We start from the raw sequence: 12,446 nt of genomic DNA on the forward strand, positions 1-12,446 counted from the left end.
CTGTGTGCTCATGTCTGTGTGCTTATTTACATATCTGTAATCTTCGGTTCTACTCTCCAAGGAGTACACATGAAACCTGTGCAATGTGTTCTCATCATTAAAGCACCTGATCCCTGTAGTTATTCCGTGGGTCTGAGATGTATCTTGTCCCAGGCTAGTGACCAGATGTGATCTGAACACTGCACTGCACCCAGGTCCTCAAATAACCAAAACATAACCCCCACCCACTCCAGTCCAAACATTTGTGATCGAGGTCAGTATTCCACTGCTGCTTCCATTAGTACTCTGCCCCTGTGCATCACTTTAACTGATTTGCACACTGAGACACAATGTTATCAAGAAAACAGAGGATGCTGTAAGTACTCGGTGTGTCAGGTGGATTCTGTGGAGAGAGAAAATGCCATGGTGTCAAAGGAGGCCATGCAGCTCATTGAGTCTGACTGCCCCAGATAAAAGGTACACAAAAATGCTGGAGAAACTCAGCGGATGCAGTAGCATCTATGGAGCGAAGGAAATAGGCAACGTTTCGGGCCGAAACCCTTCTTCAGACTCGCAACGTTTCGGGCCGAAACCCTTCTTCAGATAAGCCCCAGATAAAACATTCTCCATGCTTGTTCCTAAGCGTTCATGCGTTCATTCTTTTTGCCCATCTCAAGTTCAAATGAGTTTATTGTCATGTGTCCCTGTATAGGACAATGAAATTGTTGCTTTGCTTAAGCACACAGAAAATAGTAGGCATTTACTACAAAACAGATAAATGTGTCCATATACCATGATATAAATATATACACACATGAATAAATAAACTGGTAGTGCAAATAACAGAAAGTGGTTGCTAATAATCAGAGTTTTGTCCGAGCCAGGTTTAAAAGCCTGATGGCTGAGGGGAAGTAGCTATTCCTGAACCTGGTTGTTGCAGTCTTCAGGCTCCTGTACCTTCTACCTGAAGGTAGCAGGGAGATGAGTGTGTGGCCAGGATGGTGTGGGTCTTTGATGATACTGCCAGCCTTTTTGAGGCAGCGACTGCGATAAATCCCCTCGATGGAAGGAAGGTCAGAGCCGATGATGGACTGGGCAGTGTTTACTACTTTTTGTAGTCTTTTCCTCTCCAGGGCGCTCAAATTTCCGAACCAAGCCACGATGCAACCGGTCAGCATGCTCTCGACTGTGCACCTGTAGAAGTTAGAGAGAGTCTTCCTTGACAATCCGACTCTCCGTAATCTTCTCAGGAAGTAGAGGCGCTGATGAGCTTTTTTGATAATTGCGTTAATGTTCTCGGACAAGTCACCTTATACTTTCTCCATTGGGACTGCATCCTTCTCTGCCTTGCCTATTTACATCTCTGTCTGAAAGCTTCCAAAATGGTGCTGAGGTGTGACTTTATACAGACTTATAAATTATTTCCTGCCAAAGAAGATGGTGGGGTGGGTACAATTACAACACCTTTGAACAGGCACGTGGATAGAAAAGGTTTAGAGGGAAATAGGCCAACCACAGCTAAATGAGACTAAGGTGACTTGTTTGGCCTGGAAAATGCAGAGCAAGGAAATGCAAAAACTGGTATTTTGCTTAGAACACAAAGTGCTGTAGTAACTCAACGGGTCAGGCAGCATCCCTTCAGGACATGAATAGGTGATATTTCAGGTTGGGACTATTCTTCAGACAGCTGGCATGGAGAGGTTGGATTGAAGGACATGTTTCCAAGTTGTATAACTCCAAGACTCTGTGAAACGTCAATTCAATTCAGACAAAGCACCTTCCTGTCATTGAACCAATACAAGCCACAGCTAGTTGGTACCATCCAGGAGAAAGCGACTTCTGGCCTGCAAACGGTGAGGTCAATACATGTATGACTTTCCGCCTGTGACTGAGCTAACTCAACATTACCCAAAGCTTGACCTCCGAAGCTCCTGTGAAGTTGGGGAAAGCAGCCATCCACCAACCAACAGAATGGGGAATTTTTTTTTTTTAAAGCAGCTTTCTCCACACTCTGCAGAGCCCATGCATGACCCAATAAATAATGGGCAGACAGTAGAACATTTGTGAACATGGTTATTGAGTATGTTGTCCAGGATTTTGAAAGGGATTCACTTGCTTTGTTTTGAAGCAGCATCTGCTATCCTCCACATTCCTGTGGACAGGTAAGCAGGCCTCGCCAAGGCCTATCCTCTCTGAGAAGGCTCACAAATACCAGCCCAGCTTATTCACATCTCTGTAATGGCACCAATGTCCACAACCTCCTGACAGAGGTGAGAGACCAGAGAAGATTTTGTTCTGCAAAGTTATAACAAACAGTCTGGGAGAATTAACTTGGTTAGAGTTAACTTTATTTGGATAAGGTCATGTTCAGCATTCATTCAATGTCCAAGAGCAGCACGCAGGATTCCTCATAACCCCACCCTGCACTTGGTGGAAGTCAATGTAAATTTTCTTCTCTAAATCTTAACAGCTATGAGTTATTATTGTACACTTGTAACAAAGGGGATCATCAGCAGTTTACTGTAGAACTACAAAACTAAATGATGCACATACTCAGCTAAATTAACACTTAAAGCAAAGTGGCAGGCTGCCTGACAGTCCCTTGAATGGGGAGCAGTTCCCCTCCCTCAACCAACTCCAGCTCAAGCACCAGCACTAACCGGGCTGTCTATTTTCCCTTTGGATTGGGAAATCTGGCATCTGGGGGTGGGTCAGGATACAGCTGCCGATATCCACATCATTGCATGAGTCTGTATCTATGGATCTCAGTGTCTCCACGTTTCTACCCGAGTCTCTGTCTATATCTGTGGGTTCTTACTACAGTATATCTGTGGGTCTCTGTTCGTGTCTATCTGAATTGGGAACTTCTGAATTGGGGCTTGTAAACTCCTGGGTTCCGTGAATGGCCATCAGGGGAAATAGGTGGGGGAGAGAGGTAGACGATACAGGAAGAAAACATATACGAATTATGCAGAGGGCACTGAGAAAGGGAGATACAGCAGGCACACAGGGTAACATATGAAAAGGTAAGAGCAGAATTGTAGGAAGAAGTTGGGGAGAGGATCGATACAATAGGAATAAAGACGAATCAAGGAATAATGGATGAATTTGGAGGCATTGCCCTCTCAGGGGAATGTAGGTACTTTAGTCTGGAGAGGGACTCAGCTGATTGTTCCACCCAGTGTTCAGCACCAAACTGTTTGTCCTGGCCATCAACTGGAGCTTCTCTCCCATTCTTCTCTACAACAACCGAGGCAGCATAGTCAGTGCTGAATGCAACCAGGCAAGTTCCGAGCCACCTCCATGGTCAGACCCGCTTAGGACAGAAAGGGTGAGGCCACGGACAGGCTCAGGCCAAAGGGAGCAGATCATCAGCTCTCTCAATACAACCGTTTGGCTTTATTGAGTTCCTCCCATTGGCATAGGGTCTGTCAGACACACTCAGCTCAAATACACCGATTTTCTTTAATAAATAACGTGCGTAAAATAGTCAACAAATATTCCAGGAAATAATGCAAAATAAACCAAGGTCTTGTATGGGAGCTGCCATTTTAGTAAGAGAGGGGTGCCTGTTTGTCTGGTCTGAAGCAGCAGCGCCTCTCCCTCAGCTTCCCTGAGAGGCCCCAGTTATTTTCCATCCAAAGTACACCAGGCAGCTTGAAGAAAGGAAAGAAACAAAGCATTCAGCCAAGCTTGGGACTTTTCCACCCAGTCTCATCCCACTCTCAGTCACACCCACGCGGTACCCGTAGTCTCATCCCGCTCTGCTTCCTCCCTTTGCCCCACCCAGTCTAATCGCACTCTTCTTCTCCTCTCTACCTCACCAGTCTAATCCCATTCTGCATCCCCTCCTTGTCCTACACATCCTAATATCACTGCCAGTCTAATCCCATTCTGCATCCCCTCCTTGGCCTACACATCCTAATATCACTGCCAGTCTAATCCCATTCTGCATCCCCTCCTTGGCCTACACATCCTAATATCACTGCCAGTCTAATCCCATTCTGCATCCTCTTTCTACCCAAACTGTCCATTCTTGCACGTGTAGCATACAATTTTTGTAATTCACTTTTTTTGCCCTTGAGAAGTGGGTTTGCGGGGTAGCGAGCTACCTTCTTGAACTGCTGCAGTCTTTCTGGAGAAGGTCCTCTTGCAGAGAGCTGTTAAGATGGATGTCCAGCCACAATTACGGACTAGCAATATATTATTAAGGATGGTGCATTGCTTGGAGCCTGCAGTGGTGGTGCTCTCATGTACCCACTACCCAGCACGGCTATGAGGCCACTGGAATGAACCCTTACCTGGTATAAACAACGTAGAGACAGTCTCAGGCTGGGTCAGTGAGTCCACTTTGACATGTTGGAATGCTCTGGATTTTTCACTTTGAAGGTGTCTGGAGGAGTGATAAACGGAGAATGGATATGTATGAGAACCACTCAGTAACTGCATGCTTTCAAGTGATTGAGTGGCTATTCAAGAGTTTTTTTACAATGGAATAATCAAAAGATGGGAACTGTTGGCACTGAAATCCTGAATGTTGGGAATGGTCAGTGCAGGGACACTCAGCAGGATATTAAACTTGTCCCAGGAAGTGCTGTGTTAACAGAGTTTTGGGACTCTTGGGTGGGAGGGAGGGGTGAGGGGGAGATGAAAATAAAAATAAGCTGTAGATGCTCTAAATCTGCAATAAAAAATGAAAATACTGGAAACATTCAGCAGGTCAGGTAGCATCTGCAGCAAGAGAAACAGTTATCATTTCAGGTCAAAAGCCCCTGTTCAGCGCTTTCTCACTCCTCAGATGCTGGCTGATATGGTGCAGGTTTAACAATGAAACTATGACTGAACAGTGGAGAGAATTGGATAGTTATATGGATGGGAAGGGAATGGAGGGTTATGGTCTGAGCGCAGGTATATGGGACTAGGGGAGACTATGTGTTCGGCACGGACTAGAGGGGTCGAGATGGCCTGTTTCCGTGCTGTAATTGTTATATGGTTATATGGTTATATAGAACCCATCAGGGGATGGGAGGCGGTGTGTGGTGTGCTCTGATTGTTCCTGTTTTCCTATGTCAAGGATGGATCATTGTGCATGAGTGATGAAGAGCACAGCTTCCTGTGGCTGGGGTGGGTGATGAATGTATTGACTACAGCTGGGTTGAGTAAAGCCTGTTACACCAAATTAAAACCGACAGACACTGTAAGAGTAGCATCCAGAAGAATGCGAAGCTTATGCATCTGCACTGGTTCTACGCAGTGAGGGTTCATTCTCGAACAAACAAATTTCTGTGGGAATTGGGAATGAGATGGAAAAGTGAGAGGTGGAGTTTTAAAATAAAAATGAATAAAAGTGAAAAAAGGATTTGAGTATAGGAGCAGGGAGGTTCTACTGCAGTTGTACAGGGTCTTGGTGAGACCACACCTGGAGTATTGCGTACAGTTTTGGTCTCCAAATCTGAGGAAGGACATTATTGCCATAGAGGGAGTGCAGAGAAGGTTCACCAGACTGATTGCTGGGATGTCAGGACTTTCATATGAAGAAAGACTGGATAGACTCGTCTTATACTCGCTAGAATTTAGGAGATTGAGGGGGGTCTTATAGAAACTTACAAAATTCTTAAGGGGTTGGACAGGCTAGATGCAGGAAGATTGTTCCCGATGTTGGGGAAGTCCAGGACAAGGGGTCACAGCTTAAGGATAAGGGGGAAATCCTTTAAGACCGAGATGAGAAAAACATTTTTCACACAGAGAGTGGTGAATCTCTGGAACTCTCTGCCACAGAGGGTAGTTGAGGCCAGTTCATTGGCTATATTTAAGAGGGAGTTAGATGTGGCCCCTGTGGCTAAAGGGATCAGGGGGTATGGAGAGAAGGCAGGTACAGGGATACTGAGTTGGATGATCAGCCATGATCATATTGAATGGCGGTGCAGGCTCGAAGGGCCGAATGGCCTACTCCTGCACCTATTTTCTATGTATCTATGTATCTAATAAAGAAGGTGACAAGACAGAACTGCATAAAAGGCTGGCAGCAAACATAAAGACAATCCAAAAGAAGTCAGAGGATCTGTGAACAGGGTAACGATTACTGGAAGAAAGGAGGGAGAAATGGCAAATGGAGTTTAATTTGAGCATGGGTAAAGTTTTGTACTTTGTGAAGTCAAATGTTGATGAAAATACTTTTATTTGTATTGATGTACTGAGGGATCCAAGGGTCGAGGGTGATACAATTGTAGTGGCCAGTAGGCAGTTAGATTAGTAATTGGCAGGTGGGGGAAACAGGACCAGTATGATTGCACTTGCACGGAGCTGAAGCAGACCCGTGGGTGAAATTACCAGGCAGGAACAATGCTGTTGGTGTGTCAGCAAGGCCCAGAGTAGCTGAGGGTTCCCTTGCATAGGTCTGTTGTGTCACTTACTTCTTCCACTGTTCCTCAGTCTCCCAAAACTCATAGACGACAAAGGACAGTTCATCCGGTAACCTCACAGCTGTAACACTGCAGACAGGAGACAAAAAGAGAAACATTCCCTATCCATCCACAACACATCACCAAAATCTCAGCAGATAAACATGAATGGGAAAAAATCAGGAGGGGCAAAAGAATGGAGAGGCCATTCCAGATAATCTATAACTATAAATGGTCAGCTGTGGGAATGGACAATGTTAGGAAAGGGTAGGAGAGTGAAGGGTCAGCAGTGGGAAATGGAAATGTTGGGAATGGTTGTAGGTGCGAATGATCAGTGCCGGGATTGTCACTATTGGGCATGGTCAATGTTGGGAATATTCAGCACACTGAAAGATTAGTGTTGAGAAAGGTCAGTAGTGGGAATGGTCAGCAGTGGGAATGATCAATATTGGGAAACAATGGTCAGGGCTGGGAATAATCAGTGGTGGGAGTGGCCACAGTGATGAAAGGCCAGTGTTGGAATGGTTAGTCAGGAATTAGGCTTGGAAATATGTGTTGTGAATGGTCAGTGTTGGGAATGATCCATGTTGGAGATGGTTAATGTTGGGCAAGATCTGTGGTGGGAGTGATCAGTATTGGGAATGATAAATATTGGGGAAGCGACCTTTACCCCACCTTTGCATTGTCTTTTCTGATATCATTACCCAATCCCGCCCATGCTAAAACTGCCAATCTGCTGACACCATTCCCCATGCAATCCCAGAAAACACTAGAAGTGCAACTTTACATTAAGGTTACCTCACGTCCAACCTGCTCTACCTCACCAGATCCAGCTACTGCCCTATCTCTGTCAGTTATGGCTCTTCCTTCTGGGGAGCAAGCATTGGTTCAAGCAAGGTGACCCCTGACTGGCTGGACTCACTGGAAGCAGTCTCGCTGTGCTGACACGTCCTTCAGATATTGCTTCAGAGAGCAGCCAAACTCTGTCAGCTGATCCTGCCCGACCGTCATGAGTTGGCGGACAAGAAGGAGATGCTAGAAAGAGAGAGAGCAGAAAAACAGACTGACATCAACAGAACAGGAGGACTGTGAATGTGGGAAGGGGAGGAAAGTTGGAGTCAGAGGAGAGGTTTTTGCACAGTAGGATGATTCTCCAACCACTAGCCACTTCTCCCCCACTGATTTTTGACCGCAACCATCACCAGAGTGCAGTGCCAAAGATCAGGATCAAATCCAGGTCTCCGGAGCCGGGTGTCAGCGGCTCCACCAGCTTCACCACTATATTGCCCTCACACATGGCAGCCTGGGAACAGGCAGGCTCCTTCCTATTCCAAATAGCCCAGAACTGCACTGGGCAGGATATTCAGTGCAAAGTCTTTCATCCTAAGAGGAAGAACATGATATTATGTTACAGCTGTACACAATGTTATGGGGGCCACATGGAATAGTGTGTGAAATCTGATCGCCACACTACAGAAGGACATGATTCAGCCAGAGAGAGTGCAGAAAAGATTCACAAGGAAGTTGTCCAGACTGTTTACCCTGGAGTGAAGGAGAAAGAGTCAGAGATTACCCATGTGGTGGTGAGGACAGGATGGAAATGGGCAGCAAACTAATAAAACGTTTCTGCATAGCTGTAGAAAGCTATGGTAATGCAGTCATCAATGTACCGGGGAACAAGTTGAGGAGACGAACCCGGGTGGGACTGGAAGAAAGACTATTCCACAAAAGGACAGCTGTGGCGTGGGCCCACACAGGTGCCCTGAGGTATAGTTTTGACCTGGAGGAGTGGGTGGGTGCGTGGAGTTGGAGAACTTGTCCAGTGTGAGAATATGTTCAGTCAGGTGAATGAGTGTGTGGTGGATGGGTAATGGCTGGGCCTCATTCAGGCAATTGGGATGTGTTGGGATCAACTGCCCATTATGAGGTAGATATAGGCTCCTGCTGGAGCTCAGTGAATGAAGTCGTTTTGAACATGGTTACTATCTGGACTACCCAGGACAGCGCAGTCACTATTGGGACCGATGGAGGGATGGTTCACTCACCGAGCAGGTCAGGCTCTCTTTATCCATCACCTTCTGCTGCAGGTCAAGCCAGACCGTCTGAAAACAGAGACAGAGGGAGGGGTGAGGCCTGGTCAGGTTGGGGCACTCCCTACACGACTCCCTCCATTTCCATGAGTAACATAGTGCAGTGAGGGAGAGCAGAATATGCTGGGACACTTCCTACACTACAGCTCTACCCCAGGGTTGAAAAACATATGACCCTACCTCTCCACTCCCAGAGGTTACACAGTAACGCAGTGAGGGAGGGCAGGGCATGTTGGGACTATTCTACCCATCCACCACCATATTGTAGAGTGCAGTGAGGGGTAGGACATGCTGGGACCCTTCCTACACTACCCTGGGGTAACACGGGGCAGTGATGCGGGTTGGACAAGCTCGGACAATTCCTATTCTACTCATTCACCCCCAAGGGAGTAGATGGATGTGAGGGAGCTGGGACACTCTATGTGCCACCTTCTACCGACCCCTACCCCACACACTCCCTCCTCACCCTTTTGTGCAAAGACCTGGTCCGTCTTAACTCACCCAGGAGAATAGTTTCCCTGGTGGTGCAGGTCCAGGGCCCAGAGGTGTCACTGAGCTTGGGATCTCACTGGTAACCCGACGGGTAGTGGTGTTTGGAGCTGGCTCTGCTCTCAGTGTATGTGGGGCATCGGTCACCAATGTGCCCAAAGTTATTTTACCCCCCCCCCCCAGTGGTACAGTGGGAACTTCCTGTACCTACAGGGCACAGACAGTTTTCCTAGGATGCTGCCTGGATTAGAAGATATTATATAGGAGTTGGATAAACCTAGATTGTTTTCTCTGGAATATTCGAGGTTAAGGGAGACCTGATAGAACTATATAACATTATGAGAGGCATGGATAAGGTAGACAGTCAGAACGTTTCTTCCCAGGGTGGAAATGTCAAAGAGTAGAGGTCATTGCTTTAAAGTGGGAGGGAGAAAGTTTAAAGATGTACAAGCAAATATTTTACACAGGGGGTGGTGGGTGTCTGGAACATATTGCCGGGGGTGGGGGTGGAAGGAGAGACGATCATGTTATTTAAAAGGCTTCTAGTTAGGTATATGGATATGCAGAGAATATAGATCAGGTGCAAGCAGAGATTAGTTTAACTCATAATTGGCACAGACATGGTGGACTGAGGTGCCTGTGCTTGTGCTGTGCTGTTCTATGTTGTATTGTCTATAACATGGTGGTCCAAAGAGCTTGCCTCAGTGCTGCTCAACTTTTTGACTCTTTCAATTGTCTTCCGTGAAGGGGACACGGTAAAGAATGAAACAGAGCCCTCTGAACTATGCCAGCAGCTGTCTAACCTTGGCAGATTGGCCTGAGAGGGCACCTCCCTCCTCACTATCAGTAAATAATAATTAACAATTGCAGGCACCAGAAAACTGAGATAAAAATGGTAAATACTGAAAGCATTTATGGTAGTAGCGCAGGCAGAGTTTGTGGAGAGAGAAACAGTTAATGTTTGAGTTCCGATTAATGGTCCCAGACCTGAAACAATAACTTTGTTTCTCTCTCTGCCCAGATGCTGCCTGTCCAAATGGGTGTTTCCAGCATTTACTGTTTTTTGATTCTTGCACCATTGATGCTGCTTCTTGGGATCTTCCTCATTAAGGATTTAACAACAATACTTGGATCTCTTTGATTTGGAGAACAGGAATGCATATGTGAGATGATGGTGTGAAAACGTTGCCTTACTTCCCCAGTGCATCCTTCTTTAAACATTAGAATACATGGGGTACACATGAAAGGGTTCCAGGTACAATCCCTGAACTGTGTCCTCGTCCACCTAGATGTTGGGCCAAAAAGGAGTGCACTCTTCATTGAAGTACATGCAATGTGCACCAGTGGGGGGTGGGGGGGGGGGGGGGGGAGGAGGGGGGGGGGGGGGGGGGGGGGGGGAGGCAATGCCATCTCAGCAGCCTCAGACGTAGAGAACAAATTCATTGGCTATGGTGCAGCTGGTAGAGCCACTACCTCACAGCTCCAAATCCAGGTTTAATACTGACCACAAGCACTATCTGTGCATGGACTTTCCTTCGTCCCTCATCCCAAAGGTACGCAGATGGATTGCTAAATTGCCCTTAATGTGTTGGTGAGGGGTAGAATCTGAAGAGAGTTAATGGGAGAATAAAATGTAGTTCATCTAGGATTAGAGTAAATGGGTGGTTGCTGGTTGGACTAAAAGTCAAGTTCCCATGCAGTCATTGGGTGATGCTTCCCTGGGTTGAAAAGCTAACCGGAGCTCACACTCCATGTTCTCGTCTTGTGTGTTCCATTCTAAAGGAATGGAATCATTGGCTGACATGAACATTGGATTTCTTCCTGGGAAGGTTTAATGACAACTCAAGTCTTGCTCCAGACCCTGTGAATGAACTATTTTTAAACTAAGTATATGAGAAATAATTTTCAAAGATTTGCCCAGACAAACAATGCATATTGTATTTTGCATTGGATATAATTTGGTGCTTTAGAAAATCTTTTATTTTGTTTCTTCCATATATTACACTATTGGAACATTATGGGAGGGAGGGGTGAGTTTCTGGAAATGGAGGGAGCGACAGCTCGGATGGTAGGCAGGGAGGAAGCAATTGGGGAGACAGTCACGGTGGGAAATTGTCAGGGTTCATTCACGAGGGGTGAGCTGGAGAATTTTGCGGTGATGATGGAAAAGTTTGAGGATGTCAGTAGTGAGGGAGGGAAAGAAGTGCAAACTAGAGAAGGCCTAGAAGATGCTGCCAACCCCATGTTGCCAACAACACTGGAAATTGGGTGCGGCCTGGCCTCCAGTACCAAATGCCATAGCCTAACCCTAACACTTTGCTTATGCATCCAGGGGTAGATATGGACAGATAGAATTATACTGAAGGCTAAATCAAGGTGGTGATGAACTTAGGTGTTGAGATTAACAGCTAAGAGAAGCACTTGACCTTATAACCATATAACCATATAACAATTACAGCACGGAAACAGGCCATCTCGACCCTTCTAGTCCGTGCCGAACACGTATTCTCCCCTAGTCCCATATACCTGCGCTCAGACCATAACCCTCCATTCCTTTCCCGTCCATATAACTATCCAATTTATTCTGCTCACAAAGTGATTCCCTCAGCCTTTGGATAAAGCGAGTGTTAGCCTCATAAGCTCAGAGGAATCCCACATCAGTGTAACATAGAACTCCTGCACAAGTTAAAATTTTATCAGAAATAAATGATGTGTCACACAGAACAACTGTTATAAATGATAGTATTCCAAGCCCAAGTATTCTTCTTCAAACTCTTTGGCCATTGCAGGGATGCTTTTGAGCCTTTTTTTCCAGATATTAATTGAATGTGACAACTTATTGCCGTTCATGCGTGTAATATTCTTCAGATCGGCTTCAATTTGTCCCCAGGGATTTCCTTAAACACTGCTGTCAAATAAATCACCTGGGCTTGTTTTGGTTGATAGCCTCGCAGCAGATCCATTGTGGTGATAAGATACAGTATTTTCCCTCGTGTGCTCATTCCTCTCTCCTGAACATGAGCAGCATTTTATTGATCTTAGATTTATCACATGCATGTTATATATGCATTAAAAACAAAAGGTTAGGTAGGGAGAAAGTAGGACGTCTCAAGGATAAAGGAGGGAATTTATGCCTGGCGTCAGAGGAAGTGGCTGAGGTACTAAATGAGTACTTTACATTGGTATTCATCGAGGACATGGACGTAGAGGATGGTGACATCAGTAAAGGATATGCTAATAAACTAGGGCAAATTAAGATCAAGAGCTGTTGGGATTATTGAAGAACATAAAAACGGGTCTGAAGTTGTGTCTTGACCCGAAACGTCACACATTCCTTCTCTCCAGAGATGCAGCCTGTCCTGCTGAGTTACTCCAGCATTTTGTGTCTACCTTTGATTTAAACCAGCATCTGCGGATCTTTCCTACACAAAATGGGTAATTCGCCAGGTCTTGATGGGATCTATCCCAGTTATTGACAGTCAAGAGA

At 45.9% G+C, this 12,446-nt stretch overlaps 1 protein-coding gene across 2 annotated transcripts in view; it reads right to left on the bottom strand.

Moving 5' to 3' along the window:
* Nucleotides 1-61: 61 nt before the first annotated feature.
* necab2 (N-terminal EF-hand calcium binding protein 2) overlaps nt 62-12,446 on the bottom strand; it is a 68,384-nt gene continuing 55,999 nt past the window's right edge. The window contains exons 9-13 of one of the 2 annotated variants that reach the window (XM_033035968.1): nt 8,426-8,482; nt 7,303-7,415; nt 6,393-6,470; nt 4,281-4,372; nt 62-382 (exon numbers count right to left, since the gene is read on the bottom strand). In XM_033035968.1, coding sequence (XP_032891859.1) covers nt 372-382; nt 4,281-4,372; nt 6,393-6,470; nt 7,303-7,415; nt 8,426-8,482 — 351 coding nt within the window. In that variant the 3' untranslated portion in view covers nt 62-371. Of the gene's footprint in view, nt 383-2,305; nt 3,636-4,280; nt 4,373-6,392; nt 6,471-7,302; nt 7,416-8,425; nt 8,483-12,446 lie in introns of those variants that run through there. The other variant, XM_033035967.1, reaches the window with a different exon arrangement.

The sequence above is a fragment of the Amblyraja radiata genome, chromosome 17, assembly GCF_010909765.2.
Source record: "Amblyraja radiata isolate CabotCenter1 chromosome 17, sAmbRad1.1.pri, whole genome shotgun sequence".
NCBI lineage: Eukaryota > Metazoa > Chordata > Chondrichthyes > Rajiformes > Rajidae > Amblyraja > Amblyraja radiata.